The 20792-nt window shown below is 41.4% G+C and overlaps 1 protein-coding gene across 5 annotated transcripts in view; it reads right to left on the bottom strand.

Annotated features, from left to right (window-relative positions):
- LOC119552729 (puratrophin-1) overlaps positions 1–20792 on the bottom strand; it is a 55583-nt gene that overhangs the window by 17959 nt on the left and 16832 nt on the right. For 4 of the 5 annotated variants that reach the window (XM_037862482.1, XM_037862484.1, XM_037862485.1 and 1 more), the window contains exons 4-8: positions 10309–10432; positions 8883–9593; positions 5984–6067; positions 5477–5600; positions 597–909 (exon numbers count right to left, since the gene is read on the bottom strand). In XM_037862482.1, the coding sequence (XP_037718410.1) occupies positions 597–909; positions 5477–5600; positions 5984–6067; positions 8883–9593; positions 10309–10432 (1356 nt within the window). The remainder of the gene's footprint in view (positions 1–596; positions 910–5476; positions 5601–5983; positions 6068–8882; positions 9594–10308; positions 10433–20792) is intronic. The other variant, XM_037862486.1, reaches the window with a different exon arrangement.

Genomic DNA, 20792 nt, shown 5'->3' with positions numbered 1-20792 from the left:
TGACAGAGGCACAGAGAAAAATGTTTACTATTTGCTATTAATATTTGGATTTTAAAATAAGTACCATCTGAGTAATTTATTCTATACGGGCATTAAGAAACCTGTGGTATTGTACTGTATTGTATTACTGTTTTTTAATCATGGACCAAAAATTATCAACCGATTTTTTTTTTACGTTTTAAGATACTTTTATCATAAATTTTAAAGTTTACAAATCATCAGCAACTGCATTGAAAGACAAGTATTTTGGAAAATGATCTAAAGTACATGTTTATCAAATTTTAAAATCATATGAACTAGTAAAGTAAGTTATTTTGTATGTTAATTTCATTTATATTTTTTTTTATGGGTAACTATAAAGTATTGAAAAAAAATGTTGAAATATTTGAACTAATTAGGAATGATTCATAACATACGGGTTTAAAATCCAAGTTAACCCACAAAACTTAATTTTCTTTGGCCTTGGATCGTATCCCCCAAATACAATTTTTAATATAATTTATCCAATTTTAAAAGGGTTTTCTTAATTTTTTCTGTGTGCTTCCTTTGTGCAACCTGAAAGGTCAGACTGTCTAAACTTTAAACTCAAAACTCACCGGGTGATCACTGTTATTGTTCTGCTGCCGCTGCTTCTGTTGCTGCTGCTCGTTGCACAATTGCAGCAGACTCGAATCGGAACAAACGGCCAAAATTTCACAATTGCCAATTTGCTTGGCCAAGAGCCGGAGACTTTGGCAAATTAAGTCGATTACGCATAAATGTTGAGACTTCTCGATGGCAATTAAAATGGTAAATGTCTGTTGGGCGGGTTGTTGTTTCTGGTGTTTCTGCTGCTGCTGCTCGGTGCTTTTATGGCCATTGATTGTGGCCGTCGTTCCGGGTGTTGCCAGGGTGGAGAAGGGGCAGGAGCTGCAAGAGCAATGGAAAACGAGCCATGAGTTGTGGTCCAAAGTGGCCGAGAAGGTGCACGGTCAAGTCGCATAAATAACATCAAAAGTGTTTGCTGGCTGTCGATCAGAGGTGGGCAAACCCCATCGATCGGGGAACTAGTTCAATACTATTTAAGGAAAATAATATCTCGTTTGTGTCAAAAAAATCTATATCTTGAAATGCAATTTAGGTGTATTTTAGGTCGCTTCAAATTAAATAAAAAAATTAATAGTAAAAGAAACGTCAATATTTTTTTTATATTTTAAAACAAATAATTTTAAGATGGGTACATATTTTTAGAAAATGTGTAATGTTACAAACGTAGTTTTTCTTAAAGAATTACACAAAAGCAAACATTCAACTCAGGAAGTCATTTATATTTCATTGGGAATACTATCAAGCTTTAATTACTTGGTTTAATCACTCAATTCAGCATCTAATCATGTAATTATCTTTTAAACAGACTTTTCTTTGCACTTCCCAAGTTCTCTTCATTTATAATTTCCCCCTAAAACAGAACACCTTATTAGAATTGTTAAGTTTCATGTAGCCTCAGGCTATAATTTTCCAATAAATCATTATAATCTCGCCGAGCATATCCCGCCTGATTCTGCCAGCGAAATAATCGCTCTTTTCTTCCGCAGATTCCCAGGCTTCCATGTGAACTGGTTCGCATGTGGGCCGCCCAGCTCCGAGAAATAAAAAGATAAAAAACACATAGTGCTTGGGCGGATTGGGTGGTGGTGTCCGTTTGGGGAGCAGAACACACCGACTTGGCTACGCCCAAAACAAGTTCACTTTAATTGGCAATAAGCGGCCTCTGCACTTGGACTCGGCTCTCAACCAGATGAAGCACTTTACCTTTCGGTAACTCAGCGGGGAGAAATCACGTAACTATGACAAGTTGGTAGCCACTTTTAATCAGCGTAAATAAAATTGAAAATTGCTGCTAATGGCAGCTGGTGGGCATTAACAGAAGCCAAGTGCCGTGTCCTAACACTTTGGCCAAAGTTTGCGCAGCCGCTTGGAAATTCTTGGGCGGCCAAGTGAGGCTAACTGTAAACGCATGCCAGGCCGGGTTCTCGGTTCTTAAGTTCTCGATTCTCACATGCTTCTCAATTGGCAGTCTGAGCCACAAGTCCACCCCCAGGTTGTTTTCCAGATGCAGTTGCTCTTCGCGTTGCAGTTGCAAAATGCACGCAATGCTCACGGGGCCGAGATCCGCTGATGTGGCGTGTTTCTGCGGAGTCTTTGGGTCCAAGACCGCGGCCTAATGATGCCGCACAGTGCGCACAGGCTATAAAGAACGCCTGGCATTTCAATTCCGCGGTAGCCTATATACACGCTCGGAAAAGGCAGCCGCCAGCTGATCTTTGGAATTTTGTCACGTCGAGGTGGAAAGTACCCTAACCTAAACTGGTTGGATATTATGATAACTACATTCTTGTCTTGAAACGTTTATATCATCTATACCTTGGACAACAAAGATATAATTCTGGAGTTATTAAAGTTTCGTCTACTTTAAGTATTCCCAAAAGTTCAATTTAATCAGAAAGTAATATCTAAAATAGAAATATTTCGGCATAAAATATATTCCAATATATATACAACACCTTATATATGATTTTATTTCAGTATACCTACTAATAAAAGTAATAACTTGATGGATTGTAAAAGGTATATTTCACAAAAAAACTTGCACTATAGTGTTTTATTTTAGGGTTTGACATTATCAACTCAAAATAAAACACCCATACCTAATTTTCGACACATTTTCGCGAGCCCATTTAGTGGTTCACCTGAGAGACTTTAACCCCGTTTAAACCCAAGCACGGGCAATTATAATTAAAAACCTTGGATGATTTCAAATGCATTTCGGTTTCGGGGACAGTCGCGCATGCTCTCTCCGTCGATTTTGTAGGGCAAGACGCATTAAAATATGAGCACAATCCTAGGTCGAGCGTGTGTAACCCGAGCTTTTCTTTTATATCCGTATTATGCGCGGGCATGCATATTTATACCCGAAGTGGGTACCTTTCGCAGCCGAAGATTCCGAGAAGTGCAGCCCGCCAAACAGTGTCCATAAAAACAAATTTAATTGCAAGCTGTCACACACACGATGGAGGGAGTTGTGGATTGGCATCGTAGATGGGCTTTGAGCTGTGGCTTTTTTCGGAGTCAGATAGTCAGGGAGTCAGGGAGTCAGGGAGTCGGAGTTGGAGTTGGAGTCCGAGGTCAGACCTCTGGCCCAGACAAATGATGTAAGCTGCGGATAAGCCAAGTGGCCATGTTGACACTGACGCAGTGGTGAAAACTGAGCGAAGAGCCAGCCAACATCTAATATTTGCCATCCATCTGGCTGACATTCCGAATTGGACGGGCAGCTAATGAATACCTTACACATGTCGGCAAACAAACGCAAATAATGTCAATGGTCTGGCAGATCCAGCTCGTCATGAGTCAGGTCAAAAAAGAAAAGAAGAAAAAAAAAAAAGAAAAGCACTGGACTGGATGGATTCGGATTCGGATGAGTCGAGTAGATGGGATGCTGATAATGATGATGATGATGAGGCGGCTACAGCAGATGTGCCAGTTTTCAGCTGCTGGCACTGCCAATGTTTGTCAAAGACTTTTCTACACGATCTGGCCGCGTTTTTACCAATTGGCATTGAAGCAATTAACATCAGCATGCAGCTGGATTTCCAACCGACTCTCTGGCCAAAACTGGAACGGGAATCGCACTGCCATCGCTTAGAACTCTAAGTGGCCGCCAGATACGAGATACGAGTGTTCCCCTCTGTCGATTTAGATTTCACAGATCTCTGATATTTCCAGGAATCGTGTGGCAGTTGGAACTTGGAACCTGGAACCTGGTACCTTTTGCGGAGAACAGCAACAACCATTGCGGAAAAATAAAAGTTCACATCATAAATTTTAAAGTGTCACGAATCTGTCTGGAAAAAAATCATTCATATGCCTGCAGTTATCGCTCCCTCTCACTCCCTCCTCAAAGGGAAGCCGCACACAGTCCCTCGAAAGACGTGCCCGCAAAAGCCAGCCCCACAAACATTGGCAGCCAGCCTGAGTGGAATTCTAATTTACACTAAGCAGCAGGGCAAATGGCCTGTTTGGCGGAGTTTATTGGGGTTTTACAGACCTTTTCCCATGACCTTTGGGATGGACCGCTAAGTGGGGAGCTCGTTAATACCCTTTTAAAGCACGGTGTGGCTACAATTTATTTTTAGACTTTTATGAATGGTCTTTCCTCACACAGTTCATAAAGTTCTCATCTGATAATTCTGTTTTGGATCAGTATGGGATCTTGATAAAAACTCTTAAATGGGAATTTCCTTATTATTATTATATTGTCTCTCTATCACATTAAATCTAGACTAATATCCTGTGATAACCCCCCTTACACTTGACCCTATTGTACAAACACTCACTCGAGCTTGCCGAATTCCCCCAACTTATTTGTTTACTCAATAAAACCCCCATTCACCCGAAGATCTAGGGCAGATAGCCAACCCTGCTGGACAGTGTTTATCGACTTTTAGCCCAGACTTTTGTTCTATTTTCTAAGGCAAAGTTCCCGGCTCACAATGCAAGTGCTGTTCGATGTTGCCGTTGTTTCTTCTGTTCTATTCTGCTGCTGCTGCATGTTTCCTTTTAGCCAAAGTGGCAAATTGACTGACGTGCATTCGGGCCAAAACGAAACGAAGCGAAACAGTCGGGGGCGGGGAAGTGGTATTGGGGGCCCCGACTTAAAGGCTTAAATGCAGCTCCGCATCGTTCCCAGCGCCATTTGGCTGAATGGCTGACTGGCTGGCGCATTTGCATATCGGCTCGTAAATATGGATGGGCCGACGGGTCTCCCGGGTCTGCGAGTCTATGAACTTATTGCCAGACAAATTGAAATGCCTGATTCGGCTGCAGATGCTGATTCTGGGGATTCTGGGGGAACTGGGGGTAATAGTACTCGTACTGGTTTTGGTTCTGGCTCTGCGATTGCCTACAGCTGCTCGTTGAGCCCATTCCCATGCGTTACTTTGACACTAAACCGATGAGGCTGATTCTAATTCTGATTCAGATATGGAAATTGAGATATGCACACGGGGAAAAAGTTCTGTACTACATAGCATCAAAGTACGTATATTTTTTCCTATAGTTTCTTATATGATAAGTCTGTAATGTATATACATATGTGTGACCCTTTTAAAATTTTAGTTATGTCCGTAATTTATGATATCACAAATATATACCATTCTATTGGTTTGGGATATTTAGGAGTACCGACAAAATGAAAGACCTTATCAGTTCAGTTAGGAACAGTATCCAACAGTAACCTATATGAGGTTGTCTTTAAATTTTACTTAGTCTGTTCTTATCAAAACTGTTTTCGGATATCTTAGCTTCAAAGGGATTACCACATGCGTAAATGTAGTATACCACCAATTTGACCTATTTTGCTTTGGAAAAACACCCAATTCCTGACCGATTTCTGTCGTATTTGTTCTCAGTGCAGCCCAGCAGATCCCCCACTCACCTTCGCTCGGGAATTGTGCTGTAGTAGAGGAGCAGCGTGGCCAGCTCGTAGCAATTGAGGCCGGCGGACGCCACACAGGCCGCGTCCACGCTCACAAGTGGGTCGCCTTGGAGGGTGCGTGTGCCTGGAAAAGGAGTTGGAGAAGGAGATCATGGTTAGCAGATGGGTTATAAAAGATCTCGAGATGTGGGAAATCGCACTGCGACGCGGTCTCAATTGGTGCGCCCTGGGTGGCCACTTCGCCTTCGATAATGTGCGAAAAAGCGTGTGCACATTAATTGAAAAGCGCCAACTTTATGCATTTCCCCAACCGCTTTTCGCCAAACACCAGGAAAATTGCCAGCGGCAAATTGCCTGGCGGGGCAAAGCGACAAAAGCGATTCCAATTTATAAGCAAATTTTTTCGGATTTCGGTTCAGTGAAAGTCTAGAATTAGATGAGATCGGGCCTGGGGCGCGGCAAAAATGGAAAGTTTGTCACCTATGTCCACCACTGATGGATGCTCACCTGGTAAATAGACGCCGCTGGTCAGCAGTTTCTCAGGCAGCTCGCCAATCGAGCTGGGCGGCAGTAGTTCCGTCTCGCAGGTCTCTGCAGAGAGAAAAAATCGAGGTGATATTAGAAAATATTAAATAAGAAGTAGTTAAACTACAAAATAATCAACTAATCTAAACATTTAAGATATATTGAGTTATTTTATGTTCGGTTATAAGAGGTTTAATTGATGTTTTAAATAAGGAAAATATGTTATCCTAATCCTGACCATTTTTATGATAAAAACCCAATAGGGTTGCGTTTTTAAATCTTTATTAAACCTTTTTTAATCTTTTGAAAATTAGATAAGTTTGTGCATTAAATATCTACAGATTTTTTAAACAACCCACTACATTTAAATTAATATATCAAAATAATGCCTTCATAAATTTAAGCTATTGACATTTTTCCAAGTGTTGAATTAGTTACCAGAAAATACTTGCGAAAACTCACACGAAAATAAAGTGCACATAGAGGGGGGCTACAAATATGGGTTAATTGTATTTTAAACGCTGGACGGAACCTTGAAAACTGGTCCAGGATCTGTACCGTTTGCATAATAATGTCATTTGATTAATTTCGAGCTGCCGAACGGCCCACACCAGCTCTCTATCTCTGGGAAGGGGCGTGGTAGTCGCCGCCTTGGCTACGGTGCCCCAAAAACTAGTTCGTCATAAATTGTTCGCCTGCCCCGGGGACTTTCGCATGCGACAAATATTTCCCAATGATAAATGCGACACATTTCAGCGTCTCGGGAAATTCTGCACTCGTCGCAGTGAACTCCGGCCACCTGTTGCCGCTTTTCCAATGGTTCCAGTGGCTCCAATGGCAGAGAGCCAAAAACGAATGCGACCCGCTGCATTGTAATTCAATAGCCCGACCACAATAGCCCCCGCACTTGCCAGCTGATTTATGCCCGCTTGCAAATTGCACCCACACCCAGCCCAGATCGCAGTTGAACGCATTCCAGGAAACAGTGGCAAGATGTTGCGGAAAAGTGACTCCAAAAGGGGTTCTCTTACTATGGTTTACCAACGGTTCATCTCCGTTTTTGGGGAATATTTAGGGTATATATTCAAAATAATTTGTTAAACTTAAATACAGACACAAAACATACAAAGAAATATAATAAGACAGATTTTTTGCGTACTTTTTGATTAAAACGTAAGTCATAGGACTTTTTTAAAGGTAAAAATTCAAAATCTGAAATACATCAAAATATTGATTGGTTTAATTTTCGATGAGCTATAAGTGTTAAAGCTTCGTAAATAGTCATGGCATCTTAAATTTTAAAGTAAACACTTTAAATCAAATGTGGTTAAGGTAAGACCCATTTTTCTCTTGATTGCTAAGATTTCTTTAAAAAAATCCAGTCAGTTAGTCAAGTATTAGCAAGGCTCATAAAACTTTAAGTTTTATGACTCGGTGTTTTAGGTCACCGACAGCCAATGTAAAACCAAAGAATGTAGTATAATCAAATGGTGTACCTACTATATAGACACTATTAATTGAGTCATTAAAAGAGCTCCTATATATATAAAAAATTAAATCAAAATAGTTTCCCTCACTTCTGGTTGCCATTTCGAACCACTGTGGCCTTACACCGGCATTGCTTTGGTTTCTCATTTAATTTTCATATTTTAGGCTTTGACAAATTAAAAGGCATTTGCACCGTTGTGGCTGCCACAGAGACAACGATATTTTGCGGCTAACCACGTCTCGCCGGATGCCGTGGGTTGTCGATGTTAATGGCTAATGGCCAAAACCACTGCTGCCTGCGGACCTCCTCCTCTCAATGGAGCATTTCGAAGGGGCATTTTCAGCCGCCAATAAAGAACGGCTTTTAAGATTTCTCACAAATAAATGGGTACAGATAGAACCGGCAATTTTCGAGCATTGCCAACTTAATTGAGTATGCTTTTGGCATTTAATGGATTGTGTTGTCATGGCATTACGTTTTCGGTAAACTGTTAATTAATCATGTGGCATAAGCGAAAATGACATGACATCCTCTTGAAAACATTCCAAAGACGAATCTAAGCCGGATGGAATGCCTTAGATCAAAACGAAATATCATCCAGATAGCAAAGAAATAAGTCAAAATTTCACTCTCTCATACTTTCGCTAGAATTCAGGGCAAATAAACTGCGTTTATCTCCGGGCAATCTATGGCGATTAATTGATTTAAATGTTGGCCAGCGTTTATGAACAGCAAATATATCAAATTAGCGCCAAAGCTGAGCACTATCAAAGCGTTCCATTAAAAACCCCACCCCCCAGAAAAACATCGACTTCAAAGCGCCGTTCGAAATGAACGCAAATTTGACTCCAGTTTGGGTTTAACCGACTTTTGGCTGCGGGGCGTTTAATTGAATAGTTGGGGCTCACAGATTTGCATACGATGCAGGCCACGGAGCTAAAACAAATAAGACAAATCACGCCCAGAAATTGCGATAAGCAAGCCACGAACTGGTCGCTCTGTTGCAACTGTTGCAAGGTACACTTGGAAAAATGTAGATGAATATTTTACGAAAGGCGAATAACTCTTTCTAGTTGATATATAGAAAAAACAACCGAATTGATTGGTTTAAATAGGAATATGGTTGATTACTGAACAACGTTTTAGGGATTTCTACGCATTTTCTAAGACACTCATAGCAAACCAACAAATATCTTCTGAATTTCCCAAGACTTCCAAATTATTATATAATTAACTTCCATAAAAATCCTTTACTTGATTTCCACTATCCCAATTTTCTCTGTGTATTAATAGCGCAACAAAATACCGACCGATATCAGGAGCAATTTCTGCATCCTGCGGCTATCGGTGCGCATGCGTAATGCGATATTACGTATACGCTGCGTGGCTTACCCAGACTGTGGTGTTTCCCCGGTCCGATGCTATCGCTGGGCTCCTCATCGCTGTCGATGTGCGGAAATGAGTTGCCCAGGCAAAAGAGGGGCAGGGCCGGCGAGGTGGAGGCACCACTCGCCTCGTTGCCACCGCCTTGGCTCCTCTTCTTGGCCGCCTCCGAGTTGCTGGTCAGCAGCTCCTCGCCGGCACTCGAGTTGGAGCTGGAACTGGAGCTGCTGCTCCTGTCGCTCACATTGCTGTTCCCAGAGGAGGTGGAGTTCATGCTGTCCTGCCGGTTGGTCAGACGCCTCAGCATGTAGCGGCTGTTGAACAGTTTGTTTTTGGTAATCAAATCGCTGCGTCGCAATGCGCATTTGGGTGATCCCAATCCCACCAGGCTGTGGTTATTATTGTTGGCCTCATCGAGGGCATCCTCCCCGGATCCATGATGATGATGCATCGGCATCTGCAGCTCGTTCAGCGAAACGCGCTCGATGCTACGCTCCACACTAACCAGCAGATTCTGCAGCAGTTGCGGCAACTCGCCGCAATCCGAAGCCATCAGTGCCGCCGCTGCCGTGGACATTTCCAGCTGGAGCACGCTCAGGGGCAACTGGCCGGGATTCTCGTGGTCGATGCAGTGGCTCTGGACGCTCTCCTCCTTGCGGGACGAGCGCCAAACAGCATAGAGGCGCGGTGTGCAGTCCGCGTCGCCTTCTGCAGAAGATTCTAAAAGGAAAGGAGGGATCAGTGAGGATGCTTTAACTATCAATAATCTAAACACAAATAGTTATTGCAGAAATACTAATTAAACTAACCTTCGCAATAGCAATAAATTCCTACTCATTTCATATTTGATTAAATTCCAATGGGGGTATCTTAATCAATAAAACGAAAGGTCAATTGGCTTGCATTTTCATTTTACGACTGAGGTCACCCATAAAAAAGTTATTACCCATAAACATATTAGGTTTGTAATGCCAATAAAAAGTTATACGCATTCAAATATTGGGATTTATTACGCATACGTTTTTAGCCAGTTTATTTAGGGGGGAAAACTCAGGTACTATAAAATACTTAAGATGTTCTTACAAAAGCAATACCAACTAACGTAACTAAATCAAAATTGATAATATTTAATTAAATCATTAGAATCGAATGTATTAAAGTATCTGTGTATATTGTGCAATGAACTTAAATAAGTCTTGGCAAGACTTGGTAATCTGTATCAAGATAAATACCTAGAAAGCCTTGTATCCCCACCATTCCATTCTAGACCCATTTAAATTGATCCAGCCTGCCCTAGACGGCCGTAAGTGATCGATTATTTTGATTAAGGGGTAGTGCTGTGCTCGTGTGCCTCCCTGCCATAATCATAGTCATAGGAAGGGCCATGCCAGACCCGACCAGACCAGATCCCCCCGATCCCGGTCGACCCACTTACCCAATTTGATGCAGAGATACAGCTCCGCCGGGCGAAGTGCGTGCGCGATCTCAGCGTCGCTCAGCTGCAAGACCAGCGCTCCATTGGATGTTGCCAAAGGCCAGCCGGGATGCCATAACCAGGACTGCAAGACGATAAGCGGAATGGGTGTAAGTATAAGTGCCCGATTGCAGATTGAGTAACGAAATCATTTGCAAATTTTTATTATTACAGCGATTACATGTTCGGCCAGAAATTGTGCAGGCCACAACACCCGCAAGTGTTAAGCTGCGGAAAGGAAACCGAAACCGATGCCAAAACCGAAAACGATAAAGTAACCAAAGCCTCGACTAAAACCAAAACCAAAACCGAAAAACCTAGGCTCACTATGCCTGGAAAGCGCATTAAAAATGGCCCAGACTGTCCGACGTCAGACGTCAGAGAGCCGGGATATTTGGATATTTGGAGGCCTGAATGTTCGAGGTCTCCCCCATGTTTGTCCGCCAGTTGGCCATATCGGAGATGGCGAGTGTGGCAACTTTTTGGCCGCCCCAGTACCCCAAGTGCACAGGAAAAAGATTGGGTGGATGTCTAGTTTAACCTTTTAAACATTGGCTTGAACTCATAGAAATTCTGTGCGTCTAAGCATTGATTTTAAAGAAAATTGCATTTATTTTTTGGTATATTACCTATTTAAAATATAAACTTCTCAAAAAGCACTAGACAAATAAATTAATTATAGTAAATTGACAAATCATATTATATTTTACCAAACCTGAAGCTCAGAATTTGTTAAGTTTGGTATTTAAATGTCAAGTTTAATATAATCAGTTTTGCAATTCTGAAACGTTATACCATTTTACATACTTTTTTGCATTTATCTCCTAGATGGTATAAGTTCTTAGATTGACATACATATTTTTATATATTTTTTTCGTGTGTATACCCAAAAAGTCCAGAAAAAAAACGGAAAACGGCACCGCCTGGCGATGGCGATGGAAAATTATAGATAAATCATGCAAGTCAAACTTTTGGCAATTTTTGCTAATTTTTGGTTATTACCCTCAGCGTTTGTGCCAAACTGAAAAGACTGAAAAGCAGAAAGCCCAACGCAGATTTCACCCCTACGGGAATGTGAAATCGAATTTGAGTCCCGTGACTGCAAAATCCCAAAAATAAAAAATCAAGCCAAAGAGAGAGCTCCTAGAGATCCGAGTTAAGGCCCGATCCTTTGGTCAGCTATTAATTGTTGCAATGCGAAAATGTTTCTTCACATTGTTGCTAATTTGCCAGTTGCTCAGATTTTTGAAGCATTTGATTTTCGCTTTGTTTTCGTTTCGCTCTTTTGGAAAATCAGACAGGGAAAAAAAGGTGCGCACTGGCTTGATTTATAGCGCCTTTTGACTCAACACAAAAACTTGGATATTTTATTGGTAACAAAGCGATCGCTGTTGTTGTTTTTATTTTATTGCACATGCCACCCAGCCAGGAGAGAAAGAGAGAGCAACAGAGGGGGAAAAAGAGAGAGACGCGAACATAAATCAATTGTTGTCGCTCTAGAGGAGGCATTCAATGGGGGGTTACGGGTTTTTCGGCGGCCTTCCAGGGGCTTCAAGGGGTTCCAGGGGCTGAAGACGGCCGCCGATCGCAATCCATTCAAACAGAAAATGATCAATTTTGTCATTTGATCAAAGCCGCAGCAACGATCGCAACGCATCGTTTACAATCGATTGAACAAAATGATCATCGCCGATCAACCGAACCACACAACGACAACAACGCAACCACTTCCTCCGCTCTAAAGCCATCTCTTTCCCCCCTCTTGCCGCTTGACTCTGTCTGATATTTCGGACCTGCACTAAAAAAAATGTAAATATTTTATATCTATAAGCCCTTAACCTCACCTTAGGTCCTTAAATTGTCATCTTAAAGGTATCCAGCTATGTTAGGAACAACTAATATTTCAAAAAGTTACTTAAATATAATCTATAGTACCATTTGCCTATACATATATATGATTTGATGATTTCGAACTTCTGTGTTCAAGATACAAGGTAAATGCTTAAAATCTTTATGGCTTTTGTTTCAAAAATGTTTATATTTTAGAAAAATAAGTAAGATCATAAAGCGTTACGGATTTAGTATAATTATTCAATATAGGTTTTGTCAAATAAGTGATTCAGATTTTATAAAGATTTTTCAGAAGACTTTAGGAAGGGAGTTATAATATTTAAATATTTTTTATTTGATTTAATGTTATGTTGTTTTTTCCTGTGTGATTCAGGGAGGTATTGTTGTATAAGCCCCTGTCGCCACATGCTAAAATAATGATTTTCGTAACATTTTCTGCATGGTTGCTCGCAGCCCCGGCTCCATGCTAAGTTCCAAGTTCCATGTTCCATTGGCGGTGCCGGTGCCTTCTCCATCTCCATCGCTGATCCGATCTGTTCCGATCGGATCCAAACCAATCCAATACCATCCGAGGGGGTTCTAAATCATTGGAAGCGTTTCAGTTTCGTCGTCATTGACCCAAATGCGCGCGTCGCTCGGACGCCGCTGTCATTGTCATCTATGTTGTTGTATTGTAGTTTTAGTTTTTTAGTTGGTTTTGGTTTTGTTTTTGATGGTGTCGCCTACACTGAACACTGAACATTGAACCAACCCTCTCTTCGCGGCGGCACTGTCATATAATGTTTGATTTTATGTCCAAAGACAAGTTGAACCATTGAAATTCTTATGCAAAGAACAACTTTGAAGGAGTAACGTAAGTCTGTCGTAATTCTAAATTCTTAAATCACCACATCCATCAACTTTTATACAAAGTAATGTATGTTGTCTTTTTAAATGTTGAATCATTTTGTATAACACTTTAAGTGACCGTTTAAAATCTAAAGTCTTAGGAATGGCTGGTTATAAATACTTCTAAATATACCAACAAGTATTTGGGCTATAATCAAAGTCTTTTCTATAAAAACATTTCAGAAATTTAGCGGCCCTGTTCCTTCTCAGAACTATAGACACAAAAAGATGAAACCAAGGGTATTTCACCACAAAGATGCGAAAGTATCTTTTTGTTCTGGGTCTTGGGTTGTTTTCAATTTGTTGCGGGGCGACAAATTTCCGTTCCATTGGCGGCTTTCGGCTTTCGAGTGCCTGGCCATAAATCTGCGGGCAGATTTTGTCGAGGATTTGTCTGAATCCTGGCCCCGGATTCGAGCATATATCATTCCATCATTGTTTGTGTGTGTTTAGTTTTTTTCGTATTTTTTGGCCATTCCCACGCCTTTGATGTTGAAAACTAAATTACCGACCGGCAGCCGCAAAACGAAGCGAAATGAAACAAAAACCCATCAACAGGCGGCAAAGTCAGCGGATCGACAGACCGTATATATGAGTAATCAAGCCGACATGCCCGGCATTAGCATATATGCAGATATAAACATATCTGTATCTGGATATGTGTACAATGTTCATATATAGTATATGTGGATGGATGGTGTGTGGCCAAAGAAACCAAGTATGAATGGCCATGTCCCGGCGTGTGGCGCCCAGCCTATGGCAATTATTCAATGCGGGTGCAGTCGTACACGGATTTGGATTTTGGACTCCGCCGGGGGTTTGTTGTATCTCTGGATATCCGAAGAACCAGGGACCACCTTCGATGCCAGCGAAATTACGCATGCACAGGGCGTTGCACAAAAATAAAATAATATAAAACGAAGTAAAATAAAATAAAGCGAGCGACACACTCATCGACACGTTCACATGCACTTGGCTTGTTTTCTCAACAAATTGTGGGGTAAAAATGTGCGCTGCTGGGGCTCAGATTTCGGGGTATTGCCAATTTTTGGCTTCACATATTTCTCCTAATTTCTCAGCTCGAGCCTTAATTAATTTGTTGGCCAAAAAGGGCCACACCTGGTCAAAAGCGCCGCCAGCCATGGATAATTATGATGTGTAAGCGGCGGCCTCGGCCTTTTTTATTTCCCATTTAATTTTGGGTGTCTATGATTTTTTGCTGGCGATTCCGTTACTTTTGGCCAAATTGTGTGTGATGGCCAACAATTGATATTCGGCATTTTGTTATTTAATTTTTAATTTGCCGCTGTGGGTTGAGCAAAGAGGCGGTATTTCATTAGTGAGCGAAAAATGGCTTTGACGGGAGGAACTTTGCAGAAGATTATGTAAAGCCCCTGAGCAATTTGATATGTTTATGGCGATAAATAAACTTTCTTTGCGGTTATCTGAGTTGATAAATAAACATTCAGCGAGGAAATAAATAGGCCATAAATCATCTGGTAAAGCTGTTAAAAATTTAATTTGAGTGCTTATTAGTTTTCGAATTATTTATACGATCGTTTTGAAAAGTTGATGTAGAGCCATTAATATGGGCAGTAAAGTTGTCAATTGTTGTTAATAAAATATTAATTTATAATAACACTTTGTTTCGCTTTTTATAATTTAATGTGCCAAGGTGCTTTATTATTTAACTGAATTCTTTGGATACAATCATGAAACAAAAGATTCCCCCAACCAGAAATAATCTCTATAGCTCTAATTGTTTACTATAGAAGTTTATCGCTTTGCTGCCCTAAAATTGGGACCATAAAATTCACTGGTCTTTTACTTTTTTGAATAGAATAGCTGGCTATTTTTGCCACTTCCTATTTGGCTGCTCCAATTGATTTCCTGCTCCACATGTTTCCCGTGCATCAATTACCATGCCCAATATTCTCGATTGTCTATTAATAGGCGTGTTATTTTGCACTCCCTCCCACCAAGCATTTTTTTTCTTTCAAAATTTTTCTGCAAGCTTTGAACTCTTGCATCAACAAAGCGATTCACTTTATATTTATTGCCGTCAACGTCACATTTCCGCTTGATCTGGCGCGGAATGGCCATCAACAGAACGTCATTGGCACCACCGACATTTGCAGTGGGATCCACAATGCACCACCATCCCAGCAACAACAACAACATCACATCCATATCCATGAACACATCCATGACCACGTCCCTGTAGATGCCACATTTGATTCGGATCACTCCGGCCACACCTACAAATTGTTTGTGCTCCCCCATAGTGTGTGCATGTGTGACGCGGGGGCGGAGGAGAACCGCTATATACTTTTAAATATATAAAATACACGGAGAAAAATGTTCTATTACTTCAGATTAAACTGAATCTTATGAGAATATCAAATAAGTGAATGGGTACATATTTCAAAGATAATATCAAACTAAGTTTTATGATAACATCAAAGTTATGAATTGCAAGTTTAAGGATAGAACAAGATATTTATAAGTGATATCATATATTTGTACAAACGATGATCACATACCAAATTGTTGATGATAAAAAGATAAGCTGTAAACCTCAGAATGAATAAATAATGTAATAGTATATTTACTTCAAATATATTTAATTGTTCTAAATTCTTTTCGGATTTTGTAATACGTTAGTATAGAACTTAGTTTATCATATACCGTTCTACCTCGAGTTCCCTGGAGATCTCTGTAGTTATGGAAGATTGACTTTTCTTTCCAGTGCTCCATATATGCACCGCTTGTGTGGGGCAGATTTTTCGCAATGCCGGGAGATGTGGCACCGGGAGTGAGACGAAAATAGATCAGGTCTAGGCTGTCATGGTAGCTGCACGGTCGGAATGCCACGGCAGCAGTGTTCTTGGAAGCCCCACATTGCCCCACTGAGTGTATTCTGCAAATTGTTGTTTGCATTTCGGTGCAACGATCGGGGCAGCGAATTATTTCGTCTGTGGATGCAGGAAGTTGCTGCTTACATTGGCCCTCGATGGGGTGTTGAAATGGCATCGGGAATGGAAATCTGAATCCGAATCTGAATCTCCAATGGATGGGGATCGAATGGGATCGGATGCACAGGCTGCTGTCGCAGTTATGGTTCCATACGGAGGGCTTGAGATAACAAAGCCCGTTTCGATTTGGTGGCAACTTCAGAGGCAAACTGTTGAGGCAGGCACAAAACTGTTGCAAGTTGCTGGTCCGCCAAGTTGTGCTGTTACATCAGCACAAGACTCTCTCAATTACGAGTGCAATTGGCGGGGCACGAGTAACAAGTAACAGCAAAAACCGGTACGAGCAGGCAGAGGTTCTTCTGGGGCTCGCTGCTCCAATCAACCACTTTCAGTTCACAGCTGATCATGAACTTCGGCTAAATCAGCTGAAAACGAGTTTTTATGGCATAATAACCAAACGACCGGGGAAGAAGTTAAGGCCCCAGCTCAGCTCCACAACAATGATGACGATCTGATCTGCTGTCTGTGTTTGCTCAACCGTTTTTCCAGCTCGGACTGGGACTTCGACTTCGACTGGGACTTGGACTTGGACTGGGTAATTGAAAAAGTTGTTAGCCACATCAATTCCAAAACGGCCGTAAACTTGTTAATGCAACCCAGCCGGCCCGAAAACGCATTAAAACACCAATAACCGAAGCGTAGTGAACGATAGGAATCGCTATCGAAGGGCCTCGATATTCTGCTCTCGAACAGATTGTATTGGCCAATAAGGAAGTACGGGAAACGAGTAGCACAAATATTTGCTTTTCCCGCTGATTGTTTTTCAGGGGAAAATTCTGGGAAATATTCTAAGTTGCGACCACGAAGCGTAATTCCTTGGAAGCCGCGCAAAAGAAAAACTCAACGAACTAAGGACAACTGCAGCGACAACAACACGGCGAGGCAAATCGAAATAAACTTTATGCACGTAAAATTTTAATGAGCACAGCACGAAGTCAATTTCAATGCTAATCCGGCGGCCAAAAGCCAGACGATGGACAAATGGACAAATGGACAAGCGGACTTTTGACCAGGAGTTTGGGGGACCACCGAGTTGATGTTGCTGCTGTCGCTGTTGCTAGTTGCTGGTTGCTTGTTGCTTGTTGCAGTTGCTGTTGCCGTTGTTGCACATGTGCCCTAAAGCCACAAATCACGAAGGTGGCGCGATCTGACATCCTACTCACAACGGAGGCCCTCAGGCAAGGTGTCGCTAACACTATGTAACCAACGAGGGGATTATCCCAGCTCCTGCTCGGAACAAGGGAGCCATAAAAAATAGTAATAAAGTTGGAGTATTTCCGCAGCAATTTTTGTAGCCATATGTGGCATATCGGAAAAAGGAGTTTAAAGTATGGGCAAAGGGTTAGGCAGATAACTAGAAAAAATAAAGCTTTCTAAAATGGCTGTACAGGGCTTACAAAAAAACTTGTACCGTTTAAAATTCGTGTAGTTAATTTTAATATATAAATGGACATTTTTGTTTACTTGTTTGTTCTGTTAGAAAAGTTTAAAGCTAAAAATACTATTTCAGCAATGTCTTTATAATAGTCAAAAATTATCAATTGGTCTTCTTGAGAAAGAATTGGGTTGAAACAGATAGTATTTTGCATATTATGTTAACATCCAGGAACCTCCTTATATGAAGTTGATATAACTTTCTGAGATATAAAAACTCCCGGATGGCTATCTTATAATGATTCATTGTGAAGATTGTTGAGTTACCAGAAACCAGCTGACTAGTGTAAACAGAGAGTTACGCTTGAACTTGACAAATGCCCAAATAACGTGATGCCGAAACAAATCCTGGAGGTGAACCTGAACCGGGAGGTAATTTATTATTGAACCATTTATTAGAGCGTGTCGTTGTCGTGGTCGTGGCTCTTTGGCTCTTTGGCCGTATGGCCATTGCAGTTGGAGCATTTTGTGGCCAAGTCCGCACAATTGTCGCTAGGGCTTGTCAGTCATTCATGGGATGATTTGACGGCTTCGTTTGTTCGCTGCACAATTTATAGGTAACTATTTGCTTTGCCCGGAGCGTTTCTGGCATTTGAAGCAGCCGATTCCCACCGACTACGGGGGATTGGGAGTGGGAATGGGTATGGGGATGGTAGTGGGAATGGGACTGGGATTGGGACTGGGACTGGGACTGGGATTGGGTACTGGATGGGACGCCTTTGTCTTGGTCTACCTGTTGGCATTGCAGGAAGCGTTCACCTCCACGCACACAGCAATAGAGACATGCTCATAATGAGGATAATCACGATGGCGATGATGACACAAAAGACAAAGCTAAAAGCAAACAAATAAGCAAACAGCAGACAGAAGACAGCGATACACAAAAAATAAAGGAACAAAAGTATCCATATATGCATGAGTGTTTCTGTGAGCGCCGCGGATTCGGATTCGGTGTCTGCCACTTGACGTGCCTGCCCCATACCCATCCCCAGCCCCATTCCCCGCCCCTATATGGTTCCAATCCCAATCCCTATCCCTGCTCAGATCCCAATCCCCAGCAAAACCAAGACAAGCCAAGCCAAACCGCGACTCATCGCTGGCCTGCGGCTTTTGTGCTGGGTTAATTACTAAGCGAGTCACACGCGCTTGAATTATTCAAGGCTATCTTCTGGATGCATTCGTATCTATTGCCAGCTGCGCCCAGATACAAAAGCCTGGCGATGCACAGAACAAATTTTTTGATTCAAGGTTCTTAATAAAACAGATATGCGTATCATTCACCCCACAAGTGTTTTAAAAATATTACAAAAATATATCAGTATAAGTATGTACTATAAACTAAGAAGTCTTTCTGATTTTTCAAATATTATTTATAAAGCTCTTAGGAACGCGAAAAAGAAATAAAATATAATTTCCCAAATTAATTCAAACTTTAATAAGTACTAATAAAAGTACAAATTTTAAACATTTTTGTTTGTGTTCATCTAGAGGAGTCCAAACCCCATCTGAAGACCTGTGGATCGCAATGAACACGCGTCTTGTAACTCAATCTGCTGGTTTGCCAGTGGGGGGAAATTGCAGGGGCAAGGCATCTGGCTTTGTTTTGTTCGGGGCGACAGCATTTATGACTAAGTATTTTATAATGAAGTGGCAAATGTGTAGCTGCGGAGTTGTCCGGCTAAATAATTGTTAACATTACACTGCAGATTGCTTGCATTTTTTTCGCCTGAGCAGGGGGAATATGGATGGCCAGACATACCGTGGAATTCATATACACCTTGGTATCTATGGCGAAAAACTATCTTTGTTTGTAAGTACCACCCAGAGGGGATCTTATGACAGCTTTATAAAGTTAAGTTTCTGGGCAGGGCTCACAATAACTAAGTAATTAAGGGGTTGTAAAATAAACATACAACAGCTTTAAAGACTCCTAAAGTGAAACAAAATATCACTATATCGATTACCCTTAATTCTTAGAAAGAACATTACTTTCACCAACTAAATTTATTAAAACAATCCTGTAAACACAGCAACGTATTTGCATTCCCTTTGAGAATTTCAAATAGCACTTACGGAAATCAGTACTTTTATGAGTATAGCTATGAGTATCAAAGTCAAATGGGGCTCTTCCTAAAAATAATTATCTAACTTATTACAAATTTACCCCATGGATGTTCCATTATTTGTTTCTTCTGACTTATCTGGTCATTTAATAATACTGTGCCCATAATAAACTTATCTTTATAATAGAGCTCTACCCAGAATCGGTTCTCTAACTCCCGGGTCTTGGGCTCATTGACCCATCAAGCGTTATCTTTACGCCATGCCACATATTTCTGTCAAAATAATGGGAAAACTGTGCACATTTTGCTGCATATTAATGAACCCATAGCGGGCATTTTATTTCGAATGTTTGCTCATTGGCGAGTCCAGTCACATATCATCCATATCCTGAACAGCGACTTCCTCGGCGATCGTGTGCCTATATGTTTATACATATATATATAGACAGTCGGTTCGAACAACACGTGTTCGAATGGCGAATGCACTCACATGAAGGCAAATACAGAGAGACAAACAGGCGGAGTGAGTGAATTTTACAAGTTATTTTATGCAAGCCATAAATATGCACTTTACACTTTGCACATTTCCCCCGTAACTCCACTCCGCGGTCGTCTAATTCCCCGTTTGTCTTTCGCTGGGCGGGCAAAAACAAACCGCAAATGCCTTGGCCAGATGCTCTTAGTTAGACCAACACAAATACTATATCCAGCCATTCAGACATTCAGACACCCAGACACATGGCAGACGCCATGGTCTTCGGTCTTCGGACTACGGACCATGGAACTCCATGGTACACCATGGACTACGGACTCCAAAGTTGAAGTCCATGAGTGGCGGCCCCCAGAGCCTGCATACAAATTATGTACAAACATGTTTTCAGAAATGTTCAATTCATTATCGCTAACAAATGCCGATCATGTTGTGTTCAACACAGTTCAAAGCACTTTTCTGCAAATTATTGCACAGATCTGCCGCTGGATTGATGGCCCGTTTCAAATGCAACTCGGAAGCACAGCCACTCACTTCATAGGCTCTTTCTACCCCGACTTTTTACTCTTGGCGCTGCTCTCCTAATCGTAATTGCTGTTCGGCTAAGTGATATGCCGTGTTCCGAGATTCTCAATTACACGGCAAGAAATGTTCTGATTTAATGAAGGCAGCTGGATTAAGTGA

This window comes from Drosophila subpulchrella, chromosome 3L, assembly GCF_014743375.2.
Source record: "Drosophila subpulchrella strain 33 F10 #4 breed RU33 chromosome 3L, RU_Dsub_v1.1 Primary Assembly, whole genome shotgun sequence".
NCBI lineage: Eukaryota > Metazoa > Arthropoda > Insecta > Diptera > Drosophilidae > Drosophila > Drosophila subpulchrella.
The sequence above is the reverse complement of the archived record's forward strand: the minus strand, read 5'-3'. Positions and strand labels throughout refer to the sequence as shown.